Source organism: Pinus tabuliformis, chromosome 1_1 (genome assembly GCF_031772625.1).
Source record: "Pinus tabuliformis cultivar Carrire ecotype Pingquan chromosome 1_1, CPIR1, whole genome shotgun sequence".
NCBI classification, from domain to species: domain Eukaryota; kingdom Viridiplantae; phylum Streptophyta; class Pinopsida; order Pinales; family Pinaceae; genus Pinus; species Pinus tabuliformis.
The window spans coordinates 665976764-665995015 of record NC_142297.1 but is presented as its reverse complement, the minus strand read 5'-3'; the positions used below and the strand labels follow the sequence as shown (position 1 = coordinate 665995015).

The following is an 18252-nucleotide window of genomic DNA, read 5'->3' as shown; positions in this document are numbered from 1 at the left end:
GGCCTTCTAGGCCACAATGGCGAGATGGGTGCCTAAAATAATTATGGAGTTACGCTTGAGCCCTGAGCTTTGTCAGGGAAAAGCCAAAAAAGAAAATATTTGACACCTTAGACACAAGAAAACTGTGACAATACCTAATGAGTACCGCTCTTAATGGCTCGCCTTCAAGGTAAGGGAGAATGCAGCATGCAGGTGTGCACACACCACAACACCTCTAATTTGAAACCTTTACTAAGTAATTTTTCACAAACCTGGACACCTATCCCGTTTTATTATTTTTAAAACAGAAATTTTAAATGAAACAACAAAAAAACAAACAAACGACTTACCAGGGAGCAGTAAGGCTCACAGCATCAAGATCCGCTCCAGCCACTATACCAAAAGAGTGTTGTCCAAGTTTCCGAAACTGAGTTTGATCTGCCCTCGAGATCGTTTGAGGATTTGAAAACGGAACATCCAGTTGTTGCCCCACTGAGGAATGAAGGGACATTAATTCTGCTGGTAAATTATACCCATCAACATTGTTGGGTGCAGGTGCAATCGGAGGAGGGCGAACATGAGAATTCCAGTGGTTGAGCATCCATACTGCATACAGAATCATCGACGCTCCAATGAAAGCTTGAATGAAATTCAAAAACTTCAGCAGAAATGCCACGAATACTCGGCATCCCAGGCACCCCATTTTCAAGAATCCTTTCTCCTACAAACCCACTTCAGAAAACAAACTCAATTTCGCAGAAACAGGATCGGAGTTCGCAACACGAATGCAGGATTGGTAAATCGCAGACCCAATTCAGAGAGGACCTAACTGGGCAGAAATCGAACCAGAATTCACAGCCCAAGCGGGGATTTCCTTGGAGTTATGCCCGTCCCATTCTTTATCTCGCCTGGAGAACTCGAAGAGTCCATGGCCATCCCACACCATTGGAGAAACCCTACCTCTGGAATGGCGATTGGCACTCCGCGCTCTTCATTACCCGGACCGCCTGAGTGACATTTTTGATCGACGGTTCTGGTGTTTGCAATCGTCTAACATCTCATCGTACGGCGTCAGAGGAGGACACGTAGGCAAAAAGGGGGATGGATCTCAGAGGGAAACGCCTTACGGCGTAATAAAGAAAGATAAAGATAAAGATGATGTTTATAAGCGTTGTCCGCGAAACATGAAAAAAAATAAAAAAATTATGAATGTTTAGCTAGTAATGCACGACACTCCAAACAAGAAAACCAATTTAGGGCCGTGACAATGTATGTATCACCCTGCATCACGTCAACTACAAAAAGTCGCTAGACTACTCCGTAACCAAGTCACGTTAGGACCGTATACCCATTTAAATGAACAATCATTGCATACATACGTCGCCTGGCCCTCGGTTAACAATCCTTTTCCCTGATTTGTGAAGAGACAGGTTGCATTCAATTATTCGTAGTTTTGGGCACTGCGAGATTTACTCCTACGTTCAGGTTCAGATTCGTGTTAGTAAAAAAGTAGAACACTCTCCGTTGTTCCAAGTAAAAATCCTATTACACCACACTGCATTTAAACTTATTTTAAAGTTTCATGTGAGCACACATCAAAATAGCTAAATTAACTATACGGGCTTTGCCAAAGGGTTCTAACAGTTTTAGAAATGGCATTTAAAACTAGGATACCTTGGAGGAGGTAGGGAACAAATAAGTGAATCAAGATGTTTTTCTAAAGATAAGAAAAGTATGTTGATGGTTAATGCATAATTAATAGATAATTTATTTAATAGAGTCCATGAATAATGTGTTTAATAATATTTTAGATAGTTAAATATTGTCATATTTGAATGGATATTAAAAGATTTTCTCGGAGAAACCATGTTTTTATTTGCAATTGATTTCCATTAAAAGTTAAACAATGAAACTGGAAGTGAATCAAGACATTTCTCTAAATATAAGAAAAATATGTTGATGGTTCATGCATAATTAATAAGAATTTATTTAATAGAGTACATAAATAATGTGTCTAATAATTTTTAGATCATCAAGAATTTTAATAGTTGAATGCATATTAAATGATTTTCTAGGAGAAACCATGTTTTTTATTTGCAATTAATATCAATTAAAGGTTAAATATTGATGATAGTCATGTGCAAGTAGTTCTTATATGAGAAAATGGCTAAGAACTTGGTGTGGGTCTTCCAAATGGACATATGACCATAAAGAATATTACACATGTTGATCATTTTATGAAAAACAATTTTCCAAGAGAATAATGATTCCTTGATCACCATTGGATTACTTGACAATGTATGATAAATTTAAAAAAAAAATGAGTAGCCTTCACCAAGTTTCCATTTAATTTTTCTACATTCTAGTAGTTCGAGGAGATGGAGCAATGGATTGTTGGATTATGAATAAATAGGTAGTGATGATACTTTGTGATGAACATAAATGAATACTTGTGTTTACCATATATGTGATGTCTATGTTTTTTCCATATGGGTCTACCATGTGAATTCCATGTCACCTCGTAGTCCACATTTTTGACGAGTGTGGGCTAGAATGAACTTATCTACTTCAATTTTGATTAGTTTAGGAAAATGAATTGTTTTCTCTCTATGTATAATTAATACATTTGAAATATAGAAGGAGGACTCTTGATCATCTTTCACATTAATATTTTCCCTTATACTATCACTACTCCAAAATTCTTGCTTGCTTATGTGGGAAATTACTGTGCTACTTAGCCTGTAACATATACAAGAAAACTTGGGCAAGATCTAGATTAAACTTGTTATAATATGGCATGAGATGATACATCAAGAGGGTGTGAATCCTAAAACAACTTGAAACATGATATAAAATGCATGAAATAACCAAAATCATAAGAAACGAGACATATCTATGTGAAATGTGAAAATTGAAAAGGGCATTGATCATACAAAGCAAAACTATGTTGAAAAATGCATGAAATTTAACATTTGTGATGGAAGATAAAGTAATTTTTCACATGCATCCCTTATTCAATTACTTGGGCCAACATATTAGGATGTATTACTAATGGATGTTCTTCCTTCTATTATCTTCGTTTATAACAGATTTTGCAATACCCTTTATCTAACAAAATAGAAACATTCGTAAGTTTTAAAATTAAACAATTAAAAAAAAGTAACGTAATCATGAGTACATAAAAGAAACCATTCAAAAAAAGTAAAAGAGTAGAAAACCACAGAGAAAAAGTAGTTGAAAACTGAAAATAAATCATTAAAATAAATTGTAGAGCATAAAGTCACAACCTGAAGAAGGGAAATTCATAAAAGAACACATGGTAAAATAAAATGAAAAAAACTAATTTATATTGTATTTTTGGTATTGACGAGGCATGGAATGCTAACAGGCTAATGCAACTTCAACTTCCATCACAGACATAATATCCAATATCAGCAGCACACGCCATCTTTTGGAGTGCAATGTAGATGAAATTTTCGATCCTTTAATTCTATTGCACATTGGTACTAGGAAATGAAAGTTCTTTGAGTAGGCCATAATCAGGATAAAGAACTCATAGTTTTCAAATTGGCTAAAATAGCACTTGTACTGAATCCCCATTTAAGGCTTGGTTTGGTAGTGTTTTATGTGTTCTTACTTGTACCAAATGTTAAGTATGACATGGCCACTATCTGCTTTGGATTATGAAACCTTCCAGCAATCAAAAGCTCAAAACCGAGAAAAATCCCATCACACCATGACTATCTGAAAATGGAAAGGCTAGGCTAAAATCTATTATCGAATCCCAAAAAAACCCATGCCAATGACATCAAAAGAACCATATACCAACATGAACATACCATGCATGTAGAACCAGCTAGGAAATCACACATGAAATTTGTTACCTACAAGTATCCTCGCTGAAGCTGATTGATCCATGCCTTCCTTTGCTTTCCTTGTCCTTCTTTTCCTTTCCTTTCCTTTCCTTTCCTTGCTTGCATACTTTCTTTCTCCTCTTGGTGCTCTTCTCCTATTTGAAGCTAATTCCAAAACTAAACTAACAAAAAGCCATCAATTCCTACTCTGAGGTATTTTTATTGATGAAGCCTCTAATTTCTTCAATTTTCCATTATTTTCCTTCATTTTCCTCCTCACATGAAACCTGTGACCTTTTACCTTCCTTTTCTCATAATTTCCATTATTTTCATAAATAATGTGCCAAAATACCTTTTTTCCTTTCCAAAGCCTTAGCCATTGCCTTTGCCAAATTCCCTTTAGCCATAAACACATCAAGTGATGCCCACTAGGTTATTTTACCCAAGATTCAGCTTGGAATATGTGTCCCTTTCTTGTGGCCTTATTTTACCTTTATTAACTTTTATTACATGAAATTTTTACCTGAGGCTATTAAAATTATTTTCATAGGGTCCACCAATTAATGGAAGGGCATACCTTCATGGCTCAATCCCTTTAGGACAATGAAGAAAAGTGCCTCAAGCTTCACTAATGGCTCAATCACCGAGAAAAATAGTCATCCTTGTTGGTCACCATATTCACCTAACTCGGTGAAAAAACATGGTAGAATTTTGGTTTCTGCTACTATTGGATCTTAAAGGAAAACCTCATAAATGTTACTAGTTTGGATTTTTTCTTAGCTATTAATGTTTGACATTGGTAAGACTAACCTTCACTTATATTTTAGTATCAAAATTCTATTTTGATATTAAAATTTTACTATTAGGCGTAGTTTCCTTATGAATAGGAACCCATCATTTTTCATGCCTCATAAGTTATAAGTATGATGACAACTCTAGAGGATTTCTTATTAAATTGTATAGAAATGTTGTGATAACATTAGCATCGTGAGATTTTCTTGAGAATATATATGTACTCTTATATATTTTATTCTCTAATATAATAGAATAGAATTATAAATAGTTACCCATAGACAAAATATATGAGCATATACGAAAATTACACATATACAAAAGTTTTGCGCATATACAAAAGTTGTGTATATATGGTGGTTGCCATATATGCATATTACGAAATTTGCACATTACTTCTTTATATCCGCAAGTTTTGTATATGTGCATATACAAAATTTGCACATATATGGAAAAGATGTGCATCTATGGAAGATATGTGCATATATGAAAGTTGCACATATACAGAAGATCTGTGCATATACTGAAGTTTCACATATACAAAAAATATGTGCATATACGAAAGTTATGCATAACTTCAACCTCTTTATAGGTGAAACTTATGTATATGTGCATCTTCTATATATTTTCATATCTTCTATATATGCTCAAATGGATATGTGCATGTACTGAAGTTGCGCATATACGGAAGCTGCGAATATACAATGACTGAAGTTGCACATAAGTTATGTATATGCACATTTTTCATATATGCGCATCTACCATGTATGCGTAACTTCCATATATGTACATATACAAAAGCTACACATATGCAAAATATGTGCACAACTTCAACCTCCATATATACGTAACCTTCGTATATGCAATGTTGGAAACAATCTTGATAATAAGATGGGGGTGAATCAGTATTAAGGCTAATTCAATTTTTTCTACCAGTTATATTTAACATTTGGACTTGGAAACCATCCATATAACCATCAAAAACATACCATGTGGAAAAAATATGAAATCAGCACATGAACACACACCATGAGCATCATACATATTGGACACAAATGTTTAACGTGGAAACCCTTCTGGGAGAAAAACCACCAAATATTATTTTTTATTATGATGTAAATAAGAGAACCTACTCTATTACATCAATTTTTTCTTGAGATCCACCTCTCACAGGAAGCACCAACTCCCTTTGATTGTTTGCTAACACCCACTAGCATGAAGCACCAACTCCCTCATTTTGCAGATACTTGATCAACTTACCAGAAGCACTATATGAAGCACCTAATTCATGGATTTGTTTCAATTACCCACTTGCAACTCCTTGGATTTATACCAGAACCAACTTGTAGGATGCACCAACCCCCAAGCCTTCCTCAAATGCCCACTAGATATGGAAGCACCAACTTCGTTTATGTAGGCTCCAACCCACACTCAGTTAGGAACTAATGTTATCTATAGATGGAAACCAATCTGCCTGATATCAACTATGTTCTCCTTTGCATTCGTCTCTCTGTTCTGCTCAATAACAATCACCCATCACAAACCTCACAACACTCTGTCTCTACTCTACACACTTTGCAACAACACATTGTACTCAACCCTCTGCTCTCAATAATATACACTCAACTCTCATACTTCTTCTTCTACTCAGACACTTTCAGCCTCTTTCCTCTGCATAGGAACTCTTAGCCTCTTCTTCACAACACATGATCACTCAACCTCTCTTCAACAGTGCACACACACAAAGATATCCTCACAACATTATCAACAATGTTACATTACTCCAGTTTCAAAATTACAATCCTAAGTTTTGTTCCATTGTTGCACACTTATCGATGTTGTCTCTGATGTCATCCACACAAGCCAAGTAACTCCATGCATGGCTTCCCATACTTCATAGGACAAATATTCCTGATCAATCTCATCTTTCTATTATATCAAAATTAGTTGGCCATTACAGCTGAATTAACTCAAGGAATGAGCACTTCAGTGTTATTCCAAAATCCATACTAAGAATTAATTCTTAGTTTGCAAGATACAACAAGGCTCTACATGCTTCTTGATTGCCCACATAGACCAAAATTTAATTCAGCATGGCTTCTCTAAGCATGGCCTGATATCATTCATTTCCATGAAGTGTGCAAGAAATACCAAGTATAAATGTTCTGGAGTCAACTATCGGGCCTCTGCAAATCATGGTCCTCTCAGTCTTAGTCTCCTGCCTTTGATGGTGATGATTGAATCCATTACAACATCTATGCAATTGTAGTCTTCACTTCCTTGACTCAGTGCTCTTTGCAGTTTCCATTACACCAACTACCAACTCATCCATGCCTACATAATAACCTGTAGAGGTCCTCCAAATAAGGAATAAGTGCTAAGCTTGGCCCAAGGCACTAAAGCGGTGCAAAATATAACTTTGCAGTTGTTTTTTATTATAGCCCTTTTTTCTTAGGCCCATTAACCATTTTCTACCATAGAACCAAGTCTCCACGACCATTGGCTAGGCCTTTGGACGCTAAGTCACTCTACATCCTTTGTGGGATAAATTCCCTTTTCTAATGGCTCCACGCCATTGGTCTCATTTCTATGCGAAATGGCCAAGGGTCAGGGCTTAGCTCGTAGCCCTTTCTATCCCAACACATTAAGCATGTGCCTCTTTATACCCCCGCCAAGGTCATGCCGCTAGGTCGACATGTCCCATGGGGACTGCCCAACCTCATTCTCATTTGTTGTCGCTTTGACACAAATCTTCCTATTAGTCCTCCATGTACCGATGCTTTATATTCAATCATTTAATTTAGTTTCAAATATTTTAGCTAGAATGACATAATCTTATCTAAACACTTTTACACCTAACACACTTCATTCATATATGAGATCTTTAGCATGTGTTCAACTTCTGTATATTCTCATATATGGAAGTTGTGCTTATACAAAAGATATTCACATATACATAAATTTTGTACATATATCCCTTAGGGATACAAGACAATTAGGGGCCAAAGGACCACCCCAGGTGACCAAACCCTGAGCTAGGGCTATTTTTCATTGACCTAGGCTCCCAACCACACGCATGAAAATCCCTGAGTGAGGTTGAATGCCTCCAACCACATTCACAACACTATATGAGTGCGGTTGTGACCCAACTTGCTTAGTTCAAAAGGTGCAATCCCGAAATCTGAGCCAAATTATAAGCCAACCTCCAGACCACTACCCATAAATTCCCAATACTTTTTGGAATCATAAATGACATAATGACAGTCTTTTTCATACAAAACTTGAACAATAACATGATATAACCAGGCCTAACCATGACAATCATTTTGTCAAGCATATGGGAAACATGTAAGCTACAGGTCATGAATGCATATCTGATCATATGAGTTTGAAACTTATCTGAGAATCACCAAGAAGGTCTAATTCCCTCTCATAATAGTTGAAATAACATTTTTTAGTCCATGCATTCATCAACCATTCATACATTCACCAAAACATGTCAAAATGCATAAGTAATTTATATCACATAACCAACAAATAACTAGAAAATAAACCATGACAACTCAACCATAATATCTCCAACATAATTGCTACAAATGCTCATAGATCACAATAAGAAAATGTCTCATATTAACATATAAAAATACCAACCAAGTTAGGGACTTCCAAGAATGAATGTGGGATTATAGAAATTGCAAGAAACTTGTTATTGCTAATGAAATCGAACTAAAATTAAGAGACATAAATTTCTTCTACTATTATGTGGAAAGGAAAACACATGATAGAAACACATGTAATAAGATGAAACCATTGAAACACAAGGAACATAATGATTTTACAAGGGAACCCAACTTGGAAAACTCCTCGCTTCTTTTCATTAATTTAGATGAGAATATGGATCAATTTCAATGTCTTGCTTCAATCCTGAAGCACACCCTGCACTGCAATTCTAATCTCATTCTCACTGACCTTCTCTAACCAACACAGCCAAAATAGGCCTAAAAATTCTTCCTATTTCCTTGTGCAATCCTTGAGGAAATTATCCCCTAAAAGATAGGATAATTCCTTATTTCCTTCTACAAATTCTGAAGGAATTGATCACCTGTTGTGATGGAAAACTTGTACGCTCAGCTAATATCTAATTAACAATTAAAATGTGCCTTTTCCTTCACTCAACTTAAGAATTTTGAATTCCAAGCATGACCAGGACTAATTTTAGTAAATTGACCAGTTAATTGAGAGATCAGTGAGTTAATAATGGTTGTTATTGCTCCATTGAACTCTTATTGAATCTACTAATGACTAGATCTCATATAACTGAGTTTAACTAACAATAACTCCACTATATTGTTATATTTTAGAATTCAACCCATGCACAGCTCTACTTCTAGCCTACAAACCCAAATTTACTAATTTAACTCGGAGACAAGGTCATGCCACTCCAGCTAACTACTATCCAAGTCATCCTACTGATGTGGAAAATTAAATTTCTCCATTTGAATAAGGCACAAGTCAAATTGAGCCTTTTCTTGCTACAACTTTAAAACTCCCTCTTAGCAAGAAAAGGGGCCTGTAATACCCCAATCCTATTCCTATGGAGGTATTTATTGTAACAAAAATCCCTCTGAATGTTGTTGAGGCCTCTATTTTCTTCATTTTTCTCTATTTTTCCTTCAATTTCTCTCTCATGTAAATTTTTGTCTCTTCACCTTCCTTTTCTCCTATTTTCCTTCATTTAATAAATAAGTGCTAATTATTGCCTCTTTTTCTTTTCCAATGCCTTTGCCAATTTCCTTAGCCATTAATAATCTAAAAGTGACACCCACGAGGATGCTTTTCCCAACATTCATATTGGAATACATGTCCCATGACCTTGGTCTTATATTTTATTTACATAGAAAATCAAACAAGGGATGTTACAGAGGGAGAGTATAATGTTGCTAGCTTGAAGTGAATTAATGGCACAATGAACAACCATGATCATCGTAGAGCCCCAAGACACCAACCAATGAACTATTATATATACTTGTATGATCCAGGTCTTAGGAGGCTAAGATATAGGTACCATGAATGCAACGAGAATGCTATATATTTATACCAAACATTGAACCGAAAACACACATTGAATGCCTTCAAACACATGAAAGAAAGTACCTCAAGAAAATATCTCTTTATTAAAACAAAGGAATCATTTAATACTACATTTCCCTCCCCCCTCGGCTTCCCCCCCAGCTTCCCCCACTCACCCCTTGTTACAAATGAGGCACATTATTTATAGTTTTTGTGTTACAATACCATGAGTAAATACCATGGGTGGATGCCACTTTCCATTTGGATCATTCCCTCCCCCTTATGAAGTAATTGTCCCCATTGCATAGAGTTACTCCTAAGAAGTCATTGTTGAACATGAAAAAATGAGTGATGCAGGAGCATTTAGACCTAGTCAGCAATGTGATGGAATGATCACATGTTGTGACTAACAAGGGGTTGGAAGATAAGAGATTAGTTAATTTTATTTATTTAAATGTGTGAGAGTGTTTATTTATTGTCAAATATGAGAAAAGGGCATAGTGGCTAATTGATCCTCCTTGTGTGGAGATCAGGCCAAGCAGTTAGATTTATTTGGTTTTGAATAGGATATGAGGGATTTGAAAGCTTAATTTAGCATTTGTTTTAGAAAAGAGTGGAGTTGAAGAGATTCCTTAGGAGAGAGCGAGAGATTTCTGGATCTAAACCAAAATTGGTTCATGAATCCACTTTTGTATAAATATAGTCTTTTTGTATAATTCAAGGGTTAGCTAGGTTAGCTGAAGAGATCAGCTAAAGGTTAGGAGAAAGAGGTTAGCTAGGTTGGAGTCAAGTAAGAGAGAGCGAGGATTTCAAGATAGACAAAGGGGTTTTTTTTATTGTTGTAATCGAGCCAAAGGGTCGAGACCCTGTAGCTTTATTGTATTGAATAAATAATTCTGTGTGCATAAATGTGTTATTCTCTTGAAACCCTTCGCTTGTCTCTGTATATTTTCTTGAGGAACAATTTGAGCATTCTTCTCTGTTTTTATGTCTTAAGTTATAAATCACAGCATTCAAGCATAATTGGGGTCCTTAGTGTTAATAACAGTGTTTGAACCGCTTTAAAACCCAGTCATCGATCAAAGATATCACAGAGAGTTTATATATGGAGTTGTGGTTGCGAAACAAAGAATGGCAGAGAAACTGTGTTAAAGCATAAATTCACCAAATACAAGCAAGATCGAGTCCAAGAGGCATAGATGGATCAATGCAAAATGATCGTTGGATCTTGGAGATCAATGGACGAGGTCAAAGGAATTGAGCGGCTAAGATAAAGTCGCGTAGGATTGAGTTAAAAGATGAATGGTGGAGATGAGTTTAAGACTTAGTGGAAGAGGAATCCAGAGGAACCGTCGATGGTAGAAGATCTACAGTCATCGGGCATTAACAAGCTCAGATGTTAGACACAAGAAGGACAGATTTAAAATTATGAGCGGGTTATCGGGTGGAGCAAAAGTGGTAAGTGGTATTAAAGATTAATCACCCGATCCCACTCTTCGGTTGACACGTAGCACAAGGGTGGAAATAGAAAACCGCTTTATCGGGCTGGTTTTCTCCATGCTTGTGTCTCATCGGACGTTGTCGTGGACCCTCAGATCCATTAAGTGCAAATCCACGGTGGAGGATTGTCGCACAAGTTTGATTGATCAGTGATTGGATATCAGAGAAGTGAAGGACGGTGGAAGGTCGGCATGTGATGTGTCAAAACTCCGATATAGCGATAGGTGATTTATGATGAAGCATCGATCGGAGATCAGAGATAACAAAGGTAAAGAGGAATAAAGCAGAAAGTTTTGGTATTAGCGAACCCGAGAGATTTTTATATGCAGTTTTAATGAATTTGAAGTCCTGTTTATGTGTTCAGAGTGGCTTTCCCATGTATTCCTTTGTATTCCAAGTTTTTGTATGGTTCAGGTTTTTAATGTAAATACACACATAAACACTTCCGATAGGTGATTGTGGCATAACCACAAGGTCCAGGTCCGATAGTTGCTTGTATATGGAGGGAAGTTGCCTTGGTGATTGGAACCCGCCATCAAGTGGTATCAGAGCTAGATCAATGCTCTGTAGAGATTGGTTGAGAGACTGAATTTTAATTCCAGCATATGTATAATTGCACTGAAGTGAATTTGATACAGATGGGGATCAGACTACAAAGGACACTGAGATCAGAATGGGGAAGCAGTGAACTTCTGATGAAGGTTTGGTAAGAATGTTTATTTTGATAATTTTGCAGAGATGTGTTTTGAATGTCTAAAGAACAACAAGGGATTGAAATTTCAAAGGAGAAGATGTTTTCCTTTCAGGAAAATGAAATTTCCATGTAAGTTGATTGAATGATTGGTTTGATTTAAAAGGTAAATTGAAATGAAAGGTTTAGAAGTTAAAGCTAAATAGAAGAGTGGTTTGCTATGGCATTGAAGTCATTTAAATGATTTGAAGAATTTTGTGAAAACTGAGAATGATTGAGGATTGCTTAAAGAATTGTTGAAGACAATGATATCGATAGATAAAGGAACAGTTAGACTGAAGGTTGGATTCAATAGATCTGAAAAGAGAGTCATTACAAGGAATGAATTTTGGAATTTGTAGAAGCAAAACAGGATTTGCTTATAAATAGGTTATCAGAAGGAATTGATAGTGTCTATCATGAATTGGTAAAAATAATTGAAATTCAGATCTAATCTTAATTGATCTTGAAAGCTGAAGAGTCCATTATGAAAAGTAAAATGGGAAATAGTTGTTGGCTGTATGGAGCCTTTTGAATGCAAAGTCTAAATGAAATAGTGAACAGACGAATATTTTGGCAAATATTTAACTGATGGAATGTTAATTAGTTTTAAGACATATTTGAAGGAAAAGTTGCAGGTTTAAAAGGTTACTTTGATGTATCTTGAGATAAGATTGTGCAGGTCAATAGAAGCAATGGAATTGATGAAAGGTAGAATGAGTTGTACCAACATCATAGCATATGAGCTATGTTAAAGAAGATAAAGCAAGAAGAACTCTCATATGAGTAAAGGTGACAGTACCCAACAGTGAATGAACTTACTGAATGAAAGAAGGAAGTGAGTAATTGAAGATGGAGAGCCTAGAGTAAGGAGTGTTCAAGAGGAGATGAGAACAACTTCCAACTGTGGTTGGGTAGAAGTTGTTGAGGAAGCTCCACTATTGTGATTGTGGGTAGAGTTGTCTTAAAGATAACAATTCCAACAAGAGGAGTGCTGGGTAGAATTTTTAGTCAGTGAAAGGTTCGAGGAAAGAACCAATAGGTGCCAAAAGGTTGAACTCAGAAAAGTTTGGTGAGGCATGAAGGAGACTTGTTACCGATGAAAAAGGCTAGTTGCAGCTCACTAGTGAACAAGGAAAGTTCACCAAAGGAAGAAATGGAACTGACTATTGGTAGTTATGATAGGGGTATAGAGGAAAGTCAGAAGCAGAGGAAAAAGAGTGCTGAAGCAGTTGGAGTCAAAGGAATGAGTAAAGAAAAAAGGAACATAGCATTGGCTAAGATGAAGATAGAACTCAGTCATTTGAAGAAGTTGGTATTGAAAGGAATTAGAGAAAAATGGAAACAAAGATTTTATGTGGGAAAAAGAGTTAAATGGCCTGTCAGAGAATTGTTTACTGATAAATTAATACTCCGAACAGTTGAGGATGAAGGAGTAGAATACATCTATGAACTAGAGAAAGGATCTCTCCTTGGGGAAAGAGACAATGATGACAGTGATGAAGAATTGATCTATGTAGATCAGAATGAGAGGAATGTGTTGGTAACATCTTCACAGACAAGAGAATCTCATATTTTTGGGATTAATTATTTTTGTGAATGTAAAATTGCAGGTATGTATCCTAATGAAACTGAACCTGTGTATGAAAAGGTGAAAGAGGTAGAGGCAAGAAAACCACAAAAGGAGATGCATAAAGACTTTAAAGACTTCAATTGGTGGAAGAAATTAAAAGGTATGGCTGAATGGTTGTGTATTCTCTTAGTCAAAACTTATTGGATCATGTTAGAAGGAATTTTAGCAGGGATAGAAGACCAAGGGGAAATGGAAAAAGGAAAGGAAATAAATGCATTACAGATTTGTGAAATGAAGAGAAGAAGAGCTGACACAGAGAACTCAGCTGAAGAAGTTAAGTTAAGGAAATATTTGAAAGATCAAAGTCTTATCATAGAAGAGGAGAATACATTGTTATCTTATTTGGATAAACCGAGTGTTGGAAGAAATTGTGTAGAATAGGAAGGTATTCTACAAACTTATGATGAAGTTGCCAAGCATAGTCAAGAAGTTGTAGTCCTAGAAGTTTTCTTTGATGAGGAAGGAATCAAAGATGTTGAGGAAGAATTTCTCAATAACTTAGTGAACTATCAGAACAGTTTAGAGAAGCATGAGGAACTGATCATTGAGGCTTCAAATGAAGAGCCTTGTATTTTTGAAAATGACATGTTGTGTATATTTTCAGGTTTGATAGGTAATGAACAACAATTGGACAACATGCTTATGCATGTTGATGAAGAAGTGAGATTACTGGAAGAAATGGCTAAAACAGAAAGATATTTTGAGCATGTATTTAATAATTTTGAGAATGATGGTATTGATAAGGAAATTGTCATGATTAAAGAAGCTGAAGATAAGAAAATGAAAATTTGTGATGATAACTAGAATGAAGTATTTGCAGTCAAGAATCAAAATGAAAGTTACCATGGAAATTATGAAGGAATATAAGATGATGTTGACAGATACAGAAGTTCATGAATTCTGTGATTTTAAAGTGGATTATTTTTATGAATGTGTAAACCATGAATAAGTCTTAGAAAACCAAAATTTTGTTTAAGATGTAGGAGAATATGAAAGAACATCATCTTGTTGCAATAGTATAAGTATAGAAGAGGAAAGGGTACTTCATAATGATATGCTCCAAGAAATCCTAGCTATTGAACTGTTGAATGATAGTCTTGTGTCAGAACAAGGAACACTGTGTAATGCAGAGGAAAGTATTGGAATGAGAATTGATGACAATTTCATAACTTTTGTAGAAGGACAGTATAAAGATTTGATGGCAGAATTATCTATGAAGATTGAAAACTATAGTTATTTTGAATCTGACAATTGTGATGGAAATACTATCTTATACAGGAAGGAGGAGTCATATGCAAATGACATGCTTATTGAATATGAAGGAAATGGCATTTTGTTAGAAAAGTTATTAGATGAACCTGATAACATAGAGGAAAAGATTATCTTTAATGATAGTGAAAGGGAAGCTGTAGAGTACAAACAACAATTTGTAAATGACAGGGGCGAAGAAGAATTGGACAAAAATTTCATAATTTCTATGGTGAGGAGAAATGTACAGCAGGCAGATGTTAGTGGAGTTCAGTTGAGAACAAATTGTAAAGAGGAAGTTGAGAAATTGTGGAAGATGAAGACAGTTAAAAAGAGGGACAGCAAGGAAGAGAAATTAACAAAAGGAATTTGTATCAGCAAGGAAAGAGGACAACAACAAAATAAGATTTGGAAACCTGGAGGAACAAAAGTGACAGTGGCAGAAGAATTGAATCAACAACATGATGAAAGTGATGACCAATTACAAAGTAAAGTTTGGGATACTGGATGATCAACAGAAGAAACACATGACTAGGAGGTCATGAAAACTTTCAACTTTGGGAGTCTGATGCAGGAGCATTTAGACCTAGTCAGCAATGTGATGGAATGATCACATGTTGTGACTAACAAGGGGTTGGAAGATAAGAGATTAGTTAATTTTATTTATTTAAATGTGTGGAAGTGTTTATTTATTATCAAGTATGAGAAAAGGGCATAGTGGCTGATTGATCCTCCCTGTGTGGAGATCAGGTCAAGCAATTAGATTTATTTGGTTTTGAATAGGATATGAGGGATTTGAAAGCTTAATTTAGCATTTGTTTTAGAAAAGAGTGGAGTTGAAGACATTCCTTAGGAGAGAGAGAGAGATTTCTGGATCTAAACCAAAATTGGTTCATGAATCCACTTTTGTATAAATATAGTCTTTTGTATAATTTAGGGGTTAGCTAGGTTAGTTGAAGAGATCAGCTAAAGGTTAGGAGAAATAGGTTAGCTAGGTTGGAGTCGAGTAAGAGAGAGCGAGGATTTCAAGATAGACACAGGGGTTTTTTTTATTGTTGTAATCGAGCCAGAGGGCTGAGACCCTGTAGCTTTATTGTATTGAATAAATAATTCTATGTGCATAAATGTGTTATTCTCTTGAAACCCTTCGCTTGTCTCTGTATATTTTCCTGAGGAACAATTTGAGCATTCTTCTCTGTTTTTATGTCTTAAGTTATAAATCGCAGCATTCAAGCATAATTGGGGTCCTTAGTGTTAATAACAGTGTTTGAACCGCTTTAAAACCCAACCGTCAATCAAATATATCACCAAGAGTTTATATATGGAGTTGTGGTTGTAACAAAGAGAATGGCAGAGAAACTGTTTTAAAGCGTAAATTCACCAAATACAAGCGAGATCAAGTCCAAGAGGCATAGATGGATCAATGCACAGTGACCGTTGGATCTTGGAGATCAATGGACGAGGTCGAAGGAATTGAGCAGCTAAGATTAAGTTGCATAGGACTGAGTTAAGAGATGAACGGTGGAGATGAGTTTAAGCTTTAGCGGAAGAGGAATCCAGAGGAGCCATTGATGGTAGAAGATCTATGGTCATCGGGCACTAACAAGCTCGGGCTTTAGACACAAGAAGGGCAGATTTAAAATTATGAGCGGGTTATCGGGTGGAGCAAAAGTGGTAAGTGGTATTAAAGATTAATCACCCGATCCCACTCTTCGGTTTACATGTAGCACAAGGGTGGAGAGAGAAAATGTTATGAAACCAGCTCAAGAAAAAGATAGAAAAGAGAGATCAACGCCTTAGAATTCAGCCTCTTCGAGGGGGCAACCTCCTTTACATTACATAAATGAACAATTCTTGGATGATTCAAATGAAAAAACCTCCTTTCTATATATAGGAGTCTAAGGAGTCACAATATAACCCAGCTGACCTAACAATAATAATATAAAGCCACAAAAATAACAATAGAGGGATTCTATGGGGCATATTAATAACAATATGGGGATAATAGGGGCACAACAATATTAATAAGGGATACAACTACAATAGTAATGGTGTAATCACTAGTATTATAGGGACCCAACATGCCCCTCTCCTTCAAAAAAGTGTTGTCCTCAACGCTTGAGTAGTTCTTGATGCTTCTGTATAAAATTCTCATCCTCCCATGTGGAATCTTCAGCGGATAAGTTCTTCCACTTGATAAGATACTCTGAAATTGATCGATTTCGTAGCTGTCGAGTTCTTGTTTCTGTGACTGCTTCTGGTTCCAATATAATTTTTCCTTCCTCGTCAAGTTCTGGCAATATTGTTTGAACTGGGAGCTTGTCGCCTATAACCTTCTTTAAACATGAAACATGGAAAACTGGGTGCAATCGAGAAGCTGCAGGAAGCTCCAATTTGTATGCCATAATACCAATCTTTTGCAACACCTTGTACAGACCATAATACTTTGGTGATAATTTATTATCCTTCTTAGCTTGCTTGAGGGACATTTTCTTATATGGTTGTAGCCGTAGGAATACCCAATCACCTACATCAAAACTTCTTTCACTGCGATGTTGATCTACCTGTTGTTTCATTCTATTTTGTGCCAACACGAGGTTATCCTTTAAGAGTTGGATGACTTGTTGTTGATGTTCGATGTGATGTTCCACTGCTTGAACCTTAGAATTTTCTCTTAAATATGATGTGATGGATGGTGGCTGATATCCATAAAGTTCCATAAATGGGGTCATTTTTGTTGTTGTATGGAAGGAAGTGTTATACCACCATTCAGCCAGAGGCAACCATTTGACCCATTGTGTCTGTTTATCAGATACAAAGCAATGAAGATATCCTTCCAAACATTTGTTTACTATCTCAGTTTACCCATCAGATTGAGGATGATAAGATGAGCTATGAGCTAACTGAGTACCAAGACAAGAAAATAATTTTGTCCAAAAATTTCCAGTGAAAATGGGATCTCTGTCACTTACAATAATCTTTGGGTTTCCATGTAGCTTTTGAATTGTTTCCATAAATGCAGAAGAAACTGTACTGGCTTTAAATGGATGTGATAATGCACAAAAGTGTGCATACTTGGTAAGTCTGTCAACTACCACCATGATGACACTTTTTCCCTCAGACTTGGGTAAACCTGTGATAAAATCCATTGAAACCTCCTCCCAACATTGGCTTGGAATGGATAAAGGTTGTAATAGACCCAATGTCTTAATTGTTTCAACTTTATTTTGTTGGAAAACCAAACATTCCGCCACAAACTTTTGAATATCTGATTTAAGGCCATCCCAAAAAAATTCCTTCTTAACCCTGTGGTAAGTTTTTAAAAATCCTGAGTGCCCTCCTAAGGGAGAAGTGTGCAATTCCATAAGAATCTTTTGTTTTAGCTGGGAATTCTTACAGAGGTATAAGCGATCTTTGTACCATAACGAATCATTTTGCCAGCTAAA

General features: G+C 36.0%; 1 protein-coding gene across 1 annotated transcript; it reads right to left on the bottom strand.

The window, feature by feature from the left end:
- Positions 1-325: 325 nt before the first annotated feature.
- LOC149215152 (tetraspanin-20-like) lies at positions 326-682 on the bottom strand. Its single transcript, XM_089389635.1, has one exon. It carries the CDS (start codon positions 680-682, stop codon positions 326-328), a length of 357 nt encoding a protein of 118 aa, XP_089245761.1.
- Positions 683-18252: the final 17570 nt, after the last annotated feature.

Excerpts from the sequence above, each read along its gene's own strand:
- LOC149215152 (XM_089389635.1), bottom strand. The coding sequence starts at position 682 with ATGGGGTGCCTGGGATGCCGAGTATTCGTGGCATTTCTGCTGAAGTTT.